General features: G+C 39.4%; 2 protein-coding genes across 8 annotated transcripts; both read right to left on the reverse strand.

Annotated features, from left to right (window-relative positions):
- Nucleotides 1–4,835: 4,835 nt before the first annotated feature.
- On the reverse strand, nucleotides 4,836–7,746 carry ccnb2 (cyclin B2). The gene is made up of 8 exons (XM_088297053.1): nucleotides 7,590–7,746; nucleotides 7,375–7,485; nucleotides 6,173–6,424; nucleotides 5,939–6,097; nucleotides 5,632–5,868; nucleotides 5,409–5,549; nucleotides 5,185–5,295; nucleotides 4,836–5,114 (listed from the first exon to the last, which is right to left on the reverse strand). Exons 1-8 carry the CDS (start codon nucleotides 7,614–7,616, stop codon nucleotides 5,007–5,009), a joined length of 1,146 nt encoding a protein of 381 aa, XP_088153179.1. The 5' UTR covers nucleotides 7,617–7,746; the 3' UTR covers nucleotides 4,836–5,006.
- Nucleotides 7,747–10,462: 2,716 nt separating this feature from the next.
- kmt5b (lysine methyltransferase 5B) lies at nucleotides 10,463–20,578 on the reverse strand. Of its 7 annotated transcripts, none has more exons than XM_088296717.1 (10): nucleotides 20,454–20,578; nucleotides 18,102–18,358; nucleotides 17,754–17,901; nucleotides 17,469–17,634; nucleotides 17,275–17,384; nucleotides 17,006–17,172; nucleotides 15,865–15,884; nucleotides 15,598–15,734; nucleotides 15,078–15,274; nucleotides 10,463–14,895 (listed from the first exon to the last, which is right to left on the reverse strand). In XM_088296717.1, exons 2-10 carry the CDS (start codon nucleotides 18,268–18,270, stop codon nucleotides 13,421–13,423), a joined length of 2,589 nt encoding a protein of 862 aa, XP_088152843.1. In that variant the 5' UTR covers nucleotides 18,271–18,358; nucleotides 20,454–20,578; the 3' UTR covers nucleotides 10,463–13,420. The 7 variants fall into 7 exon arrangements, with proteins under 7 accessions (XP_088152843.1, XP_088152845.1, XP_088152844.1 ...); XM_088296719.1 differs by having other exon boundaries at nucleotides 20,432–20,570; XM_088296718.1 differs by having other exon boundaries at nucleotides 20,407–20,552.
- Nucleotides 20,579–20,582: the final 4 nt, after the last annotated feature.

Consider the following 20,582-nt stretch of genomic DNA (forward strand, 5'->3'; position numbering starts at 1 on the left):
TTTATCATCGCCACGCTGCTATGAAGTAATTTAGTGAAATGCGCCTACTTTCAGACTCTTTTTGGATGCTTCTGTTTTGCACCACAGATGACTCAGATTAGACATGTGAAAGCGGTTCTGGTGAACTTGGCGTTGCAAATCGCTACATTTATTTATTTATTTATATATTTTAACATGGATGCATATTTGAAGCAGTTTAAATCAATATTACATTGATTTTCAAAGAATCTTAACATCCCTAGTAAAGTGAGTTCATTTTTCACCACAAAGTGGAGAAATCACTACGCGAAATGTCGTGCTCAGATAGCTGTCCTAAAAGTTGCTAGAAGTCCCTAATTGACGGCATCACCCAATTTGCATACTTGACCATGTGCATGCTGTAAAAGACTCTGTAAGAGCGGAATAAAGTCGTGGGAGAGACAAAATGTGAGTAAAAAAAACATCCTAATTTTGTTAAGAATTACAAATGTACTTTACTCTGTTAATTCTTGTTTCAACCTCCTCCTTTATCCGAGCTTGGGACTGGCAAAAGTGACCCAATAGGGACACAAAGGCACAGTTACTAAAGTTTTTTTTTCTTTTGTTTTTTAGTTGCTTTTGTTTCCTCTTGTCTTATCAGACAGATGGATAACTTCATCTGGCGAGGGAAAGATTTGGTAGCTTCATAAAGTTTTTCAAACCTTTCCACATGACCCGTTTGTAAAATTGTAAAAGGTAGAAAAAAAATGTTCAAGTCATAAAATAGTCCTCCAAAGACTTCCGGGTCATCTGACTTCGAATTGGCTAGGATAGGAAAGGACATTTCCTGGGCAAAAATTAGAATGCAAAGAGGGTCTGTGTTTTTGGAATGATATGAAACTGCCTCCTGGGCTGTACCCTTGAGCAAGGTTCTAAACATTACGCCTGGCTTGATGTGTTTTGACATCCATTGTCACCTTTAAAATTGTCTAACAGCATCCATTCCTTAAAATGAATAAGATAAAAACAATTACATGAAACAATTACATTAAAATGAAAAATAACCTTTATTAATGACCCCCCCCCCCAAACAAACAATTCTATACTATTCTGTCAATCCCATTTCGTTGCATGAACACTGTCCTACTTCAACAGCTCACGCCATTCAATATTGACTGACCTGCCTGCGTAGATGCGGGTGGTGGTAGTCGTAGTGGTGAGGTCAGAGTCGGTCTGAACACAACAATGGGCCCCCCTCACACCACATACAGTCAGTGATGGAGAGAACGTTAGCCACACTCACATTGTAAATGGTGTAATTCTGTAGCTTCCAATGTCACATAGTTGAGATCACAGCACTACAGTAAATGCCTCATTGTTTAGACCGTAACTGCACAAGATAGGCAACAAACAAAGTGGTCATGGTGGGCCTTCACACAAATTGTAGAACAGATAAGTGATGCTCCAGATTAATGGATGGATGACGATAGATACTAAGATGAAGGCTGAACTCAATGACCTCACACCCATTTTTTTTTTGACTCACTGTGCTACAATCAAGGCCAGTGTCATAAATTTATGCTTCAAATCCGCAGGATGAGCTGAGCTGTCGCATATGAATGAATGACCTTTCAGCAGGGTCATTGTGTAAAGTAAATAAAGTAAATCAACAAATGGAAAATTAATTTAAAAAGAAGCAGACATGATAGAATTCTAAAAGAGAAAAGGATCTTTGATCTGATTTGATGTCATTTCAGAGCATTAGCTTTCAGAGCGTAAGCTACAAGTTTGACTGCTACATTTCTCAGTTACGATTGTAACACCACAGTTTTTCAGTAATGAAACTACTTTCTTGATCACGAGGCAGGATCCCCATAAATTACATTTTCCTACAGGGACAGCCTGTAGATTTTTTTCCCATTTAGTGGTCATCAAATTGAATCCATGATCTGTGATGGAATTGTTTTTTGTTTGTTTGTTTGTTTGTTTTTTCATATTATGTAAAATAATAGTGGTCGTTTTAAAATGAATGAACAATTAAAGTGCACTTGTCACACGCACAGCGCTACTTTGGGACTGGGGGGGCTATAACTATTACTATTACTACTACTACTATTAATTTTAGGGCTGTAAAAAAAGCGTTAAATAGAGATTAATCTCATTTTTTTAACTCAGTTTGATTTAAATAAAAATAATTGCATACTAACTTACTTATAAATACTGTACCATATGAGCTGTACATCTTTAGCACATCATCTCGGAGGAAAAGAGTGCTCAATTTATCACTGGGCCTTGCAATCCAACACTGCCGGAGTGTGGTGCTTGCGGGCAATTTTAAAAAATGTTTCTAAGAAAAATGCCTTCAAAAAAAAGTCTCAGTTTAGATCATCCTACGGAGGCAGATTTGACAACCGCACAATATTTTCGATCTCTGGAGCATATGGCTCATACATGGTCCAACGAACATAATTCCAACAAGCGTCTCTTCCTCCAACTCTTCAAATACCTGGATCTCCTCAGAATCATTTGAGATTTCGCTTTCGGAATCAATTTCTGACTTTCTATGTTGAGCTCTGCCATAGTTGTATTGGAATGATGTCACACATCCGGGTTTGTTGCTCAGCAGACTCTCATTACTGTCGCAATAATCATTAATACTTGTTGGAATAACGGGCGCAGTACATCTTGGGTGATTTTTAAACTATATTTTAAAGTATTATATATTTTGGTGGTAATATCTTCACTTGAAAATCACCACCAGCACTGAAGTAGGGCCCTGCATTTATTTTAAAATACCTGTGTGCACATGGTATGTGCAATGTACAAAGGCCAATGTTAAGTAAATAATTCTGTGAGTGATTTATTCTTTGGAGCATTAAATATTAAATACAGAGTAAAATAATCCCATGACAGAATTTTGAATTGGGAAAATTAACGTACATTTTTCAGGAAGTGAATTTCTGTAAGTTGCCAGCTCTGGAAATGTGATAAAGTCATAACACTGTCTAGCTTTTTAAGGCTGGTGGGACCAAGTACAAATGTTGGGCACGCCAGTTTACAACCAGTCAAAAAACAGTCTAGAGCCCTGTTTTGATTTATTTTTCATTTATTTTATTCAAGTGCAGTACATTCTCATGTTTGGGGTTGAATTCATGTAACCCAAATGTTTGACATAAATGGGTCATATTTTCCTCATTCCTCCGGGTGCTTACTATTTTTATTCATTTTAATGGTAGAACATGATCAAGTCTCTTTAAACGATTCATCCCTGAAAAACTAAAGCATATATCATTCCAGCTGATAACGTATCAGGCGGTATCGGACATTACTCCAGATGGGAAGCAAAAAAGTAGTATTGGGACACCTCTATTGCCTCTAAAATATTGCACGACTGAACACCTTTCTATCCTGTTGACCTTGGGGTACCATAAATTCTGTCCTGGAACCTTCTTTCAACAAAATGCTGGTCTTTTACTGATCCAGCCGCCAAAAAGATGTCCGCAGGTTCTACAGCGTTTTCTATTTGGGCACCAGTGCTCTTCAATGCCCTACCCATGCATATTGGAGGTGCTACCTAAGTAGAAATGTTTAAAACATGACTAAATACTTATTATATCCTTGTATTGTGTTTATAATAAAAATGAACATTGTATTTCTGTGGCTTTTCTACTAATACTGCAATGAGTCCAACTAATGCAGACACATTCATTGTGTGTTTTACATAACAATTGACCAGATTTCTGTTCAAATAAAAGTTTCAAGGCACCTTCACCCTATCCTGCATTTAGTTGAACTACGGTTTTCTTTTCTGTCCGCTCTTTCGCCGGCTTGGGAATTAGGTGATGACCAAATTGGAAGTTGTTGATTGGACTCTACACTAACTGATGGATTCAAAATTGGAGGTTGACCACATCCTCAGAGACACTGCCATTGAGATTTCAGCATTAACCAACCGCACAGAGACCCACTACACAGAAGTCATCAGCCTGCCGCACTTCATTTGACTAACTTCCAAATTTTTTCAACTAACATTGTCTTGCATCATATGTGTTTAGCGTTAAATATATCACATTGCAATCCATCGCAGCTTGATCATCCTGGAAGAGGATTCCCGCACCTGTGGTCCCTTCTCAAGTTTTCTCATTTTACCTCATGTGTTTTTGGTTTTCCCTTTCCCTCTTTGGGGTTAAGATCAAACTGTGGGAGTTACAAGTTGTCTTCAGCTTCCCTCAAGTTCTTCTGCAGTGGAACCTCTCAGATCAAGCAAACAGATTCCATTGCAGGCCCTCATCCCCAAAGGAAAAAGAATTAAAAAAAAAAATCTGTGCAAACAGAACTGTACAAACTGAAGGTAATTGTTCAAGTTTTTTTTCATAATATTTCAGAATCTGAACATTCCTAACAATTGTACAACTCCAAGTGAAAAAGCTAATAGAAATATGGACAAACTATGGGACGTTATGAAATATGCATTGTCCAAAATAGCTTTTGAAAAATAAATTTTTTTAAGTTGTACTAATAGGTTTACATCCCCCTAACATACATGTATATATTGCATTTCTAATAAAACAGCACTTTTAAATGCTTACGCCTTCAAAGCCCCTGAACTTTTCAGGAAATTACAACATAAATATTTTATTTAGGGACTGAAGGCTGCAGACAAGCGCAAACAGCGCCAAAAGCGTAATCAGTAGCCAGAGTGCTTAGTTGCACTTGCACTGTTATTTAACCAAACATCCAAATTGTCCAATGTTGATTAATATTCCACATTTTGTACAAATTTATGCTAGACATTTAAATTATTAATTAAAAATACTTTAAGTGCCGACGAAAGGTGTGTTCTTGGGAAATACCAAATGAAAACCCATATACAGCGCTCAGATAACAGGTCACTTTAATGTCATAAGGAGGAGCAGTGGTACATGAACATGCATTCTCATCAGTACAAACAACTCTCAAGCAAGGACTCAGTTCTTTAAAAATAAAAGAAAATGATTTTTAAAAAATCAAGTTAAAGTGCATGTGGTGGCTTAAAAATAAAAACAAACTCAAGGGGCATCAAGAGCAGCTGCCATGTTGCTGACGAGGGGCGAATTAAGTTGTGGAATAAGGCTGATGTTCATCAACTTGTTGCTTGAGTACTTTTTTCGAACAGCCTGCAAAGAGAGAAGCAATTCTCACATTTTTCTTCTCTTGTTAATATCATTGTGCTCACCAGCAACCCACCTGTAACTTTGCTCCCCTGGCATTTACCCTGACAACATTTTTAGCCATGTGCTGCATTATTGGCTTCAGATGGGCCTCATTGTATGTCGAGTAGTGTTCCTGTGTGGGTGACTGACAGGAAGACAAGCAAAGGCTTCTGAAAATTACTCCATTAAATCACATAAGCCCGCACACAACTGCAAAGGTCCTCTACTCGCATGAACAAAATTGTAGACCAGACTCACCCAAGGAAGTCCCGTTAGCAGCAGCTGAGAAAGGCACAGAGCCGCAGCAGCAATCTCAGAAGGGCGATAATGCACCATTTGGTACTCTATGAGAGTCAACTCCATCAGATACTTGGCCAGCGTGTGCCTTTCCATATCAGACTGAGAGAAAATAGGAGCCCAAGTGAGCCATTTATCATAATGTGGCGAGTCATCTTGAGGAACTAGTAACAACAAATCTGACATTAGCCACTTTTGATGCTCTCCTGAGGAAGTGCAGAGGAAGAGGACGTCCGAGCTGAAATTTGAGGGTCTTTAGAACCAGCTGCTCCATCTCCAAAATCTGAGTACCGGTGAAAACGTTGTCTGTGATGTAGGCAAAGTCTCCCACCATTGGAGGATACATCTCCTCATACTTTGAGGCAACCAGCATTGCAGTCACACCAACGAGTTGCAGGTTTCTACGAGAAACGGCCTGGACCTGCAGGACAACCAGTTTGGTTTCTTCTGAGAATTTATTTATTTTTAATTAAAAATGAGACAACCCCTACCTGGAGAAAGCGGTCAAGGACTGCAACAGAGAGATACAAAGTCTCCTGCAGCAGTCGGAACCTGGAATGAACCTGGACCATCCAGTCGATGAGAAGTGCTCGCATGCGGTCATTGATATCATAACCCTGCATGTAGTTAGCACGTATAGGCTGCTCTACCTATGCGAAAAAGCAATGCATGATCATGCATTCCATCATGTAACAAGGTTGGCTGACTGACTGACAAAAGATTACCTCCAGGTGGTGCAGATATCTATAGATATCCTTCACATATTCAGAGCATAGGTGGGGCATGTCAGCATCATGCTCATCTACATCCACTGGGAGCAGTGCATTGGAGAAAGCCTGGCACAGTTCCACTTCCTCTTCATTATACACATCAGCTGATTCCTCTGAAACTAGAAGGGGATCTTCCGCTGCTTGAACTTTAACCAAAGCCACTGCTTTAGCCTTCTGTGGTCCAGGTGCTTTTCCGTGGCCCCTTTCCTGGAGGTTTGGAGTGAAGCAGCAGTGAGGGACCCAAGTGCGGTAGGGAGAAGGAACAATAAATTAATACAACCCCACCAGGCCCTCACATCATAAAAAGGGGGGGGGAGAATAAAAAAAAAAAAAAAAGACTGCATCAGACAATTACTTGAATCAATTTCATTATGATATTCTCATCCATAGTACCGTTATTACTGTATTAAAGGGGAAGTCAACCCAAAAGAATCTCTTCAGACTATGTTCTATGCAGCCCCATAAGTCAAAACATGCCATTCTGATTAATATAGCATTTATGGAATATGAGTAGAGCAGTAAAAATCCACCCGTTTACTCATCTCATTATGCTAACCTTTTGCCACTTGCGGTCAAGCGAAAATTACATTGCAGTTGCATAGTACTCAGATAACGACCGATCATTGCTCAGTTTCAGAAAACTGGAGAGCTGCCAATGGTCATAACCTGAGCAATAGTGAGGACTTCCCCTTTAAATGCTGTTGATCAGTATGACTAGGCTGGTCCACTTGTATCACTAATAAGGGGTTCTCAGCTTTACATTACTTAATTATGCGCTGCACATGACACATTTGTGTTTATAATGAAAATGCACATTTTATTCCTGTGGCTTGTCTACCCATACTAGAATGAATCCAACTACTACAGACAAATTCTTATTGCATTTCACATCACGATTGAACATATTTCTGTTCAAATAAATGCTGCAAGACACCTTCAATACATAAAGGGTAAGCATGCATATACCCACGTATTTGGAAAATAAATAAATAAATACAGGATCTCTTAAAGAATAGAAATGAAAACTGTTTACTTATGGTCATTATTATGAATATTTTTATTATAAATTGCTTAATTGTACTCCTACTCGGCCATAATGTGAAATTGCAGTCATGTTCTCAACTTAGAAGCCATTCCCTTGAGCTATCCGACCTTACCTTTGTGTTGACTCCTAAAGCGGGCACGTTGGTTAACTCGCCAAAAGCAGCTCGCCTTGTCCCGACTGCTGACGGCTTACTCATCTTTTGGGGAACAGCAACCACTGGAGGCTTCCGAATATTTAGAAAACGTTACATGTAAACCACAAGTACAACAAGCAAGGCTAATACATTTGTTTAGTATAAGAAAGCTTTTTGTGTTTTGATTTTCTTACCACACTTCGGACTTCCATGGACGACATAGCTGCAAACCCTAAATATCAAACAGCAATTAAAAACAATTATAACTCTAAACGTGACTTTTAAAACATAAGCGATGTTCACTCAAAACGTCTGTTTCTACAATTCTGAGCAGGTTTTAAATGGAGCTCCGTCACATTTGATTGGATAGCCCACATGAGTGCAACGTTTCTGATTGGTTAAAAATGAAGGGTTAAAGGTTAACAAATGCTGCATTTGTGAAAAGTAGGAATTCGAATATTTCTGTTTTCGATCCAGTAAGAAAACGCCACCCCGCCCCCACGCCCTTCTGATTTTGCAACTCGCACTTCACAGTTCAAAGGGGCGTTCTCGTGCAATTTTCCTCGTCAGAAGTTGGAGTAGTCAGACTTCCCACTTTACGCAAATGCAGCATAAAAACCATGGGTGTAAAACTGAGTTTTGCTGCGGGCAAAATTGTATTTAAGGTGTCCTCCAAGAGGCCGTTATGACTGTGAAACCATATGCAGGCATGATTGCCTTACATTATTACATAAACACAACAAATTAATGGGTAACTTGTGAAATTAGAATCCAGTTAGTAATTGTTTGTTCAAATATCTTACTTGTGAAATTAGAATCCAGTTAGTAATTGTTTGTTCAAATATCTTACTTGTGAAATTAGAATCCAGTTAGTAATTGTTCAAATATTTTTATTTTATCTTAAACTGGGATTCGTAACAAAAAATACCTGCAATATATCTCAGTGTTGTTAAAAGTGAAGTCAATATGCAAGAAACAAAGTTGGTGCACATGATTTTTCTTTGCAGTGGAAGGATTGCATTATATTAGTGGCATTGGCTTAAACATCTGTGAAAGAATGGTGATCATTAACATTAGCAGGTTCATATTTGTTACAGGTGTCAAGCATTTATTAATGAAAAAACATTTAGCAAATGAAACTCGTAGTACAGTGCACAGTAAAGACAAGTGATTGTCTTTACTGGTTTTTGAATTCCGTAGACTGTTCATAACCTGGACTCCACATTTGCACTTTACACGCACACACCCACATACATAGTTCGTCAGCATATACAAGTGACAACATTTTGGTAAAGACAAAACAAAACCAATAAAGCACATTTGCCAAATACACAGTACAGCCAAAGACACAACGAATTGGGCACAAGCATGCACAACAATACAACACAATACAACATTATTTATATAGCGCTTATCATAACAGCTGGAGCTGTAACAAAGCGCTTAACATATGCTGTAATAGAAATTTGCGGAAGAACAGCAGGGGTCACTTGGGCCCAACTGCGACACCACCACAGACGCCCACACTAAAGACAAGATTGCAAGATGCCAAGCCTCGGGATAAGCCATGGAACCAGATGTGGATCAAACGTGGAACCTGGCCTTGGACCTGTGCGACGGAAGGAGAGGAAGAACAATTTCAACATACATGACCTCTTACAGAAAAACGTGTCTAATGTGAGGCACCTTCTATATTGTGAGGGCTACATTTCAGTGCCTCTTCTTTCTTGACTACATTCATCTTGGTTGTGAGTCATCGCCAGGATAAGAAAAGCAGCTGATATCTGACTAGTACTATTTCCTGATCTCCAGAGAATTGAAGAGACTATCGGAGCAAATTTGAATCAGTTGTTGAGTTTTTATTTTTACATTCTCCTTCTTCAATATATAAACGAACACACATTGAGCAAGTTTTGTCAAATAAGGATTTATTACCTAGTAATTCACATTTGCTTGGTGACTAAATTCCAACACAGGCAATATAAAATGTCATGGGCCGCATCTGGTACCCGGGCCTTGAGTTTGATGCCAGAACTGAACACTCGGTTCGCGGGTGTTCTGGAGCCTATCCAAGCCGTCACTGGGCGAGAGTCGGGGTACTCGTGACAGATTGCCGTCCAATCGGAGTAAAGAAGTATATTGGTTGAAAATGTCCCCCTCCACTTCCCTACAAAAAGTGGCATATTTTAACAATGAGTTTTTACTGGTCTGATTTAAAGTCATTCATAAATATGTCTATATGTAATATGAGGCAATCACACATTTGGGTTGACTGTCAGAACCGACCTCCGAGAAAAATCTTAACCATGTTGTGGCCAGCGACAAAATGAGTGTGATATCCCTGATTTGGATAGAGTTAAAAAAAATAGCTACATGACTGCGCAGCTATGAAATAATCATGCTAAATTATCTGACCAGGGCAGACCTAAGATAAGTCCTCTTTTTCTTTTCTTTGTTTGTTTCCATGCTTTCGGCTGTAGCTGTAGAGTGACACTCAAAACAAAGCACCGTTGTTACTCTTACCTGTGAAAAGTTCAGAGGGGAACCTTTCAGCCGGTTGAAATTGTATTTGCGTTGAAACACTGCACTTTCAATGCGAGGAAAAGACACTATCACGGTTTTTCGTTTTTTTTTTTTATTGTCACCAAGTTCCTTCTTGACCAGTTAGCATAGCACACAATAAAGGTACCATGTATGCTTGAGTCGGATCTTAATCGTTTCTCACAATAACTAATTTATACTAAGTATTTTGAGGAAACAGTTTGGGGAAGGCTCTTCCTGTTCCAGTGAAACAAACCAAGGTCCAGAAAACATGCTCTTTTAAGTTTGGTGTAGAAGAACTTCAACAGAACCTTGACCTTAAGCCCATTAAATACACTTGGGCTGAACAATAAAGAGAGAGCGATGGGGAGCGAGCAAGATCTGGCTCAGATCCAACACCAATGACTTCTGGACAAAAATACCTACAAAACAAACAGCCGTCATCATGTATTAAGTATTTCTCTGCATAGCGTGTACAACAAATAGTGATTTTTTTCCCCTTGTAATTGTGACAATAGAGGTCAAGTGAATGCAAAACAACGCATTTTGTATTTATTCTAAAATACTTTCCAAAACAAACTCTGACTCCTGTTATGCAGCACTTTTCAAAAGAGGCTCAGAAAATGAGTCACAAAGCAACTTTATATAGTTTTCAAGTATTCCAAACTGTTAAATAAGTACAAGTTGTGTTCACATGATTTACATATTGGACAATATATGCACCGCCCAGTTTTAATTCTTTTTACAGGTTTCCCACTAACCACGCAACACGCTAAATGTCTGCAAACTATATACACATTTGTGTTTCCTTTTTGAATCAATAGTTAAAGTTGACAGATTGTTGAAAGTTGACTATTGGACAAAGAGCACAAAAACGGTACATCAAGAACTGTTGAGAGTGGAGTAGGAAGCAGACAATCGGACAGACAAAGCCCATTTTAGAACGATGATTAGCTGCTGGTGATATGAACAGTACATAATAACACATGAAAAATAGGTAAACATCTTTTGAAGTTGATCCCTCAATCTACTGAGTAGTCATTTAACTTCCAGAGAGGAGAAAAATAATAGACAGAAAGACTGACACTGGTACATGCAAGTATTTTAGGGGGAAGCTGGGCATTTTTCAATGATTTCCATAAATTTGGTCAAAACTCTTAAGGCACCTGTGGATACTCGACTGAATATACTTTGAAAATAATGTGTGAATGACAAAATGAAGCGTAAGTATTTGGCGTGAATTGAAATCTGGCTGTCATGTACAACACACAATGGGACAGGTAAGGGATCGAAAACAATTAAAGTAGGACACCACAAGGGGAATAAATGATTCCGAGCCAAATACGTAAGAGATCATGTGCTTTCTCAATCTGTATTGATGAACATCACATCTTGCTTGCAAACTGACTGAAAGATAGAAAATTGAGGGTCTGCTCTTAAAACAACATGAACTGATCAAGTAAGATCAGCCAGTCTTTCTGTACATTACTTCATAAATTAGAGGATTGAAAGGTAGCCTTTAAAATGACTTAATTCGATATGCCATGTTTTTATTACAGAGTGGCTCCAAAACTAAAGAAACAACGGCCCGCTTAAATCAGTCATGTATAACCTAACTATGTGCTTTTATTTATTTCATTGAACTCGTTTACATTTTGAAAAAATGCTGATTGGAAATGAAAGCCCTGGGTTTTATGGACTTCAGTAATTAAAACATGGCACATTAATCCAAATGAAGTGACGTAGCAATATTATAATGCTTCTGGACCAACTGCGCCACACTGAACATTCAGCATGGCTTCTCACAAAAAAAAAAAAAAAAAAAAAATACAAACTATGAGGGGGAAAAAAACATATCTCAATAAAAACCTGCCTATAAGACAGAGTGGATAGTCACTGTACTGTACACTTTTTACAATATCAATGTCCATTGTGAATATAACAAGTGCACTCACTGAAAGGAATAGTCGAACATAAAACAATTCTCTCAATTTTCAATTAGGTTCTGCAACAAAGATTATTCGACATAAACACAAAATTAATTTGAGCAGAAGTGAAGGGAGATTTGTTTTCCCTGCCAATGGGAGTGCCTTCCAAACAAAAGACATTTTATGCATCGATAAGTGGTTACCAAATTAAACAAAAAAAAAATCATTGCGTTGACCCGAATTACTTCATTCTATCGGCGTAGCCATTGTGCTCTGCTTATGAATTTCTATGTATGCAACTAATACTGATCTAAATCAGGGATACCCAAAGGACTGCATGAGCAGCCAGTGGGCATGTTCTAAGAAGAGCTAACCAGTGATGGAGCATTGTGATTTTATCAGAACGTTTTGGAAGTTATTGGAAAATGTGAATGCTTTCGGATGTTTATAAAAAAAATAGTGTTGCATTGTTTCCTACGTTGCTAAATCCAAGTTTGTAATTGTGAAAATTTTTTTAACATGATCATCATCTACATACATAAATAGCCATCCATCCATTCTCAGTAAGGTCGCAACAACACTGTTTTGAAGAGGATGGTGTCCTTTGATCTAACCCAAAATAGCAAATAGAACAGAAAGACCTTTGAATTTATAATATAACAATGGTTAAAATCACTATCTGGTACCTTAAATTTTGTAATTGTTTTTTTTTTAATGTTTCTTTATTTTTTTTATAATTGTGCTTTGGCTGACCTTTATGCTGTTTTAATTGTCCAGTTATGACGACACATTATTTGGAAGGCTCAACAAACTCGGCCACTTCTTCGCATCAGGTGATCAACATAACGCAGCAAAAATAACAAACGTCCCGGTTGCCATAATTCTCAACATTCCAAGCGAGAACCATGACAATTTATTCAAAAAATGTCGATGATAATAATGTTGGTCTAAATCAGTGGTCAAAATCAAAAAAAAAAAAAAAAAAAAACTAAAACAGATCAAGTCTTATTGATGAATGCAATTGAAATTGAGCAGAGATTTGTTTTAAGTTACCAGCCCCTTCTAGTAATGTTCAGGGCCAATATTCATAACGACTCCAGTCCTCAGAGTGGGTGAAATCTTCTCCAAGTTGTATCGATAGATGGAACAGGTCCAAATTATTGCACTAGTTCACAAGTCCGAGATCTCACTGATTGAAAGAGTCCGCATTAAAATACGCCACGATGCTGGACAGGCTCTTCTATTATAATAAGTGGCCAATGAAATTTGTTCATCACTCTATCATCAATTCATGGCTGATTTTTTGTGGCTGATTGGAGTATTTGGAGGGACACACCAAATTAGCATTGAAAACGAACTGCTTTCATTTCAACTTGACTCGAAATTTTTATGGAACGTTAAAAGCTCTCTGAGAACACTGGTTTGAATCTTTATGAATACTGGCCCAGATGTAAGAGAATTTTATTTTTAAATTACTGTACTTATTTTACATCAACACAACAGTTGATTAGCTTGTTTTCTTTATTTACAGGGACAGGATTGATGAGCTCCACAAGCTATGCATTGAGCCTAAGAGACTGATCCTCTCTCCTCCTGGAGGAGATATCAATGTCGATGGAGTCTTTACCCACAATGAGTCGCAAACGTTTTGCTGGGGGAAGTGGAATGAAATCGTCATCAAACTCATTGTCAAAGTAGTCATCGTCGTCCTCATCAGCATCCGCATCATTTTCATCTTCAGAGGAGGGATCGGCCATAATCTTTTGGGTCCGGTGTCCACCACTTCTGGCCTCAAAACTTGGACCCATGTCACCGCTAAAGGACACATGATCCGCCTTCATCTGGGATATTCGCCGCGCGTCATCCTCTCTCTTCAGCTGTATCTTTAGCTTTGTAGAGTTACTATGGACCACGGGGGCAAAACCATTATTGAGTTTGGCTATGTACGAGCTGCCTTTGTCCTTGTCGTGATCCTTGCTGAACTTGATACTAATTTTGCTGGAAGAGGCAGAGTTCACAGACGAGGCAGAAAGACTGGAAGAGCCAATGACATCGTTCGGATCATTGGTCTTGCTGCTACTACTGTCTCTCCGTCGGCGGAGCGTCAGTTTGGGGAGGCCTGTCGTGTTCTCCAGGATCAATTGCGCATCATAACGAGTGATCCTGCGCTTCTTCTTCCCCTTGTCCTGTGAGCGACAGCTACTCTTACCCTTGTCCCTCCGAAGGGATTTTCTGCCATTGGCAACCCCGTTGTAGTCCCTGTGCCGGTCAGAAAAGCTCAACAGAACCTTCCCGCAGTCTGAGTAGTTGGTGGGATGACCAGATGGCATTGGCATAAACGGCTCACCGTACGAGTCCTCGCATTTGATTGTTCGCTCCGTCCCGAGCCGTGTCGGCCGTTTCAGTCTTGCGCACGAGCCCCTTTGGGCAAAAGCGGGATCTAATTCTGGCTGCTCCAGACCTATCCCATGGTGGAGATACTCCTCCATGTCTGATGGCTCTGATTTAATGACCACTGCACCAGAGACTGGGCTCAAGTTGTGCATAGCACTGGGATCCAGCTTGACAACACCTGTTGTTTCTTGGGCTTTGACCAGCGTCCTGGTGGACCTGCGAGTTCTGTATGTTGACGACAGGCAACCCTTACCATGTTGCACAACCGTCACATTAACATTTTCCTTTGCAGCGTGACGTGTTAAGCATCCCCGCTGGCCAAGACTCTGCTGGACCAGCTCCTGTCCATCCTTCTCCTTCTTTATGGAGACGCCTTTACAAAGCGACACCTTCGAGTCCCTGAGACCCAGCTGGCAAGTCTCACCTTTGGCCAACACCTTGGGCTCTGCACCCCTTCTGCGACTCCGTAACTGGACTTTACTTAGTGAAGGCTTTGTTTGGGATTTTAGTCTCTTTGGTACCCTATTATTGTTTACACGTCCTTGTTTTGAACATGAGGTAGTGAGGGCTCTTGACAAAGTCTGTCTTGTTTGAGTCCTGTTTTTATACTTGAGGCCAGATGATCTTTTTCTGGCAGCTACACAAAGACAAAATGATACATATCAGCAGATCGTCAAAAACATTTCAATGATTCTTCTTCACATAGATTACCCCATTCCAGTTGGAATGCATATTATGAATACATTTCATCAAATTGTATTGCCAGGTGAAAATTGCTTTGCAGTCTCAGTGGGGCAAAGAAACTGCATGAACCCTTACATTGATGTGTTTTTGGCGATTCCTGAGAGTCTACATCGGTGTGGGAGCCTACAGAATGAGAGTCCAAACTCCGGTTTCCTTCTAACTTTTTCAGACGGTTCAGACGTTTGTCTGTCTCCCGCAACCCGTATTTGCTGTTGATCACTGGAACTTCCACAGGCAATCCAGCTTTGGATTTGAAAGCACCAGTGCCACGTCTGCAAGGACAACAAAAGAAATAATGCGAGTTTTAAAAAAGCGCTAGGGCAAACCTCAAGTAATCATTAACATGGCTTTGGTCAAGAGTGTAAACTCTGCATGTACCAATTGTTTCTATAATGTAAATTTAATTTATGAGCATAATCATAAAGCTTTATGTCTAAATGTAATGTTGGCTTTATCACTCAAAAAGTGATGTTTCTCTTTCAATAATACCTGTAAGATAAACTATTACATGACAATGACTAAATTCTTCACACCAAGAATGGAAAAAGCAAGTTCAGACATTAAATGTGTATGAAAATATATTTTTCAAATTTACCGTTCACAGGTGTAGCATTCACAGAATTCATTGTTTTCCCCAAAAAATCCATCTCCATAATAGCAAGAGATTTCCTCGCCTGGTTCAATATCCCTCAGCACCTTTACACAGGCAGTGTCCCGCCCTGTCGACACAAACTAACAACAACAACAACAAAAAAGTCAGGAATGTCTAGATTTGTATGTGTTCTCTATTCTTGTTTATTTTATTTTATTTTTTTAATTCAAAAGTATAATCAAAGGAAAAAAATATTGAAGAGTTTGTCACCTTGCAATTTGGACGACAATCTGAAAAAGCAAGAAAAATTCACAAATTAATTAAGTTGAATTGGCAAGTGGACATAAATGGGAAACACATTTTCCACATAACTTCATAATTTACCACATTTCCAAATACAGCAAGGAAAGCGATATGAATATGCCTAACGCAAAGACGTGCAATCATTTTCTTATTTGATTGTATGCTTTTATCTGTTTTTAACCATTCAAGATGCAAACTTAAGTGTGCATCACCACCCAATAGTTGATTATCTAAGGGAATTACAATTTATTAGCAAAGAAAACATTGAGTTTTCCAATTTTGCTGCATAAAAAAACCCAACTAATTCTGTCATGAGAAAAATTTCATTTCACTAGGTACATGATAAATATGGCAATATCGATATCGCTATAGTCAACATCCTTGCGCTATGCAAGTTTTTCCAATATCATGCAGCCCTATTTGCTTTCCAGTAGCAGACAGGCTTTTTATGACATTTATTTATGAATACATTTTTATATTAAAAATATTTTTATTGATGAACAGTAATACGTTTTATTATTTATTTCTCAAACTATTTGATGAGAAAGCACTACAATCATTTGATTAGTACTGACATTAGTATTTTTTTCTGTGAAAGTGGACTTTAAAGGAAAGTAAAATAAAATGCGGATTAAAGCCAAAATCTGGGGCCAACTTGGCTGAACTCCTCAAAAAGTGTGTTGCTCCCCACTAACATTCAAATTTAGTCCACAAAACTGAGGCTGGGTGAATGGAATGCTGACTGTCAGAAAACTCCCCCAAACATAAGATGGCTTTTAGTTCTGTGTGTTAACAACTGCTGAGTGGCAGTTAGTAAGAGTCCTCACTTTGACGCACTAAACTTTTTACAAGCATGTTCGGTGCAGTTTTTTTCCGAGTACAAAGCTTTGCTGTTGTGGTCCTTTTATGTCAATATGTGAATAATATTGTTGATCAACTGAGCCAATGCAATGTTATTTACCCGAGAGGAAAAATGGAGCAGCGTATTTCATCAGCAATTAATGTTAAAGTGCAAAGGCTACTATTTGAAAACCTACGTTTTATTAATTGATTTATTAACACTACCGTATTCACAAAACACATTAGGTAGTGCAAAAAGGTTTAATACCATGATTAATAAAAGCAGCTGGCCCCAGCCAGAGCTGTGCACAGTTCTTGCGTGTTGAATACATGACACTGAAGTCATTCTCTCCATGGCGTAGTAGCATGTTTTCTTCACTTTCCGACAGTTCAGCTATACATCCCACCAAGTACTCAATCTTATCATTCCTTTTCCTATAAGACATCAGGTACAAAGGTGTGTTACGAGCACTGAAAGGTTAGGTCATCAAATGTGCATAGAGACACTTTATTATAACTTAAGTAGCACAAACTTACCATTCTTTAGTTGCCACAATTTTAGCTCCATTTTGCTCTGAAGAATAGCGATTACATGGAAGAATCTCAAACCCGCTGTCAGTGGCAAACACACGCAAATAGACAAAAACCTGTGGAAGACCTTACAATTAATCATCTAGTGATTAGAGCGATTGACGATACTAAAAGTGGGCTGATCACAAGAAACAATTTACATGTTGTTTAAAGAGCTTTTCTTGAGCTTTTGTCTTGTGGAGAAAAAGATTTCTGGACCAATCTCCTGATATCAACGCTCTGAATGTTTTCTCCAAGTTATCATGCTTTTTGAAGCGTTCAATGATTTCCTTCAACTCCTCCTGCCTTCCCTTGACTGGCCGAAATCTGTAGGGCCACATTAACAAGACAAAATAAAATTAAAACAGAGATGCATACTGTACTCCTATTGCCAAAAAAAACAAGCAAAAATTAAACCTCCAGTTTCACTGCAGTATATAGCTGACCTGGTGTTCATTTTGTGAGTCTGAAAGCCCAGGTAAGGATCTAATATGAGACTTGTGGTCAGGTCATCATTCTCACAGAGCTCCTTAGCAGTCATTCCTGACGAGGGCACATATCGCCTCTCAGCCTCCAGGCTGGTTGTGTGAAACCCTGCCAAAACAAACACATTTAAAGGTTCACAGGCCACACCACCATCCCTCGTCTACAGAGGGCACCCTCCATACTGCGCTGCCCAGTAAGGCAACAGTGGTGTCAAATAATACATTCATTCTGGCCCCAACAAAACAAGACTCAGAACGGTGAACTGCTACTAAACTATAATATCATAACGAAAAACATTTTCAACTCACTACGGCTACATCTTCGGTTTCTGAGGTGGGTTTTGTTGTGGCGCAGGGAGACCCGCTGTGAATGCTGAGACCGAGACTGGCTCTGGCTCACAGGCTGCTCGCTGGTCAACTTGTTTCCATGTCGTCTGCCATTTAATACCATGTTCTTGGATTCGCCCAACCACTTCATGCCCACAAGCCCCCTGGTCCAGTTGCATTTAGTCTCTGAGATGAAAAACACTCTTGAGTGGGGAAGGCTGGGGTCTTAAATGTGAACTCTGAAAACACAAAGAACATAAACAGAATTGTGCCAATTAAGAAAATGAGAAAGACTAGATAAGAGTGATGTTGTTAAGACAGATATGGACCGGACACAATTTTTAAAAGGATGACAAACGCATGTATTTATCCTATTATGTTTGGAGGACATTTTGTAGTTAAACAACAAATTTCAAGATAACTATGATAAGACACTGAACATACAAATGCAGATATTTAGAACGGATCATGTCGGAGAACCATTCAGTCGCACTGAAGATAAATATGTTAATGACATCCAAGTCAAACTTCTGGACCTTCAGAACTTAACGGGCGAAGGGATGGAGTGCTTAACTAAGATAAGCTTTTGCCAATTTCCCGAGTAAGCCAGAGTTGGCTGAACAACGCGGCGGAAAAACATCCAAAAACGGAACTGTAGCGCTCTTTAGTGGTAACCTAAAATAATGCACAGCGTTGCTATCAGTGCAACAGTAACGTAATAAATTTTGTTGCTGCTGACTGTTACACAACAATGCAATAGCAGCAAAGTGCAATTTATAATCACCGTAACATGCGAAACAGTTTTTACATTAGACATTCGTGCATCCAAACTGAACACTGTTGCTCTTGTACCAAAACACTATACGTGCTATACTCATTATGATCACGAACAGACGTTCATTATATTACAAGACAAGAGGCAGGGGGCTCCACGCACAATGTCGATTTATGTGGGAATGCGGAAGGCCACCACGACTTTTGGAGGCTAGAGATTGCATCTCGGCTATTAGCTAGCCTTGTTTGCTAACAGGTGCCGCTCCACACATTGCCTTGGTTAGCATGGAGCTAGCCACCGGGACGACGCCTGCTAGGCTCGGCCGCGGTGCTTAGCTTTGAAGCTACAGCAGACGCCGGCATAATGTCATGACAAAATGAAATTAACAAGGCTGACTTGATGACTCATTATCACTTCATGTTGGCAGATACATTAAATCGCAAGAAACCGTAGGATTCTGACATAGCGATGCTTGATTAGGGTTATATTTTGAAGGCGATTTGACAGAAATCCGATACAGAATACATTCATCAAGAACTAATAAATCCATATTTGCACGAAAATCAGTCAAGACACAAAGCAGTACATTTCATAGTACATGGGTCCTTTGACAACTCGACTAACACAGATTGCTAGCGTTTTAGGCGAGCTATTTGTTAGCGAACACTTGAGACAGCTAGCATTAAACTTCACCACTTAGCTCGGTAAGCTAACATTGTCAATAGCAATCGGTCGGTAAAACACGCTGCCATTATCATTATCGCATCACAGATATGCAGGTTTAGTGAACCCACGAGGAAAAGCGACGAAAGTTAGCGACACACATCACATTAAATGGGAAAAATGTCCACCGACAAACCATTTAATAGAAGCAGTGAGCAGTCGCTAATGCACTACCATTAGCTTGGTTTGTTTGATTTGGGAGCAAAGAATCGGATTGTTTTCGGGTCTAAATCATGCCCAATATAATCTGTGGACGCTCAGGAATTGGTTAATTGTTGGTTAATTACCATGCTGGCATCCGGGAGATATTATAATAAGTATAAAGAATTTTCACTCAATAGTATCGTTAAATGCCCAGAGTGAAGAAATCGGAAACATAATCAATTACGTTCTACTCACCCGGTGGCCTCGTCAAATAACCGTGCAATAAAACAACCCTCCTTAAAACTCATCGAAATCTGTAACAGCAACGTAAACATTACAGGAAACACATTAAAAAAAAAAAAGAAATTAACATTAAAATTCAAGATGGCGGACGAGCACGGGCGAGTGGGAGAGAAAGGCGCAGCACAGCTATCCGACACAAAGTAGTTCCAATGTATACTCGGTCCTTCTCATCAGTCCAGACACTAACGATTAGCGGGGCAAGCACGAACCACATAGAGCTATCGAACTATAGGTTACGATCGACAATGCTTAGATCCGTATCACGTGTGGGCGACCATATTTATCTTGGCTTTGAGGCCGCGGTGGTCGGATGTGCACTCAAGTGCTGCTGCATAAACAAACCTATTTACGCGTTCCGAAGACTCACACGGCAGCGCGTTGTGTTCTACCTGTATTCGGCACATACAGAACCAGTCCACGACGTGCAAACTTGCCAGCTTGTAGTTGTCTCCAACTGACCGTCCTGCTTTCACTACTCTTTACTTCGTCTGTTGGCTATGTAGCCTACGTCCACCTAA

The sequence above is a fragment of the Idiotropiscis lumnitzeri genome, chromosome 5, assembly GCF_059441095.1.
Source record: "Idiotropiscis lumnitzeri isolate Australia: NSW breed Sydney's pygmy pipehorse chromosome 5, RoL_Ilum_1.0, whole genome shotgun sequence".
Lineage (NCBI taxonomy): Eukaryota > Metazoa > Chordata > Actinopteri > Syngnathiformes > Syngnathidae > Idiotropiscis > Idiotropiscis lumnitzeri.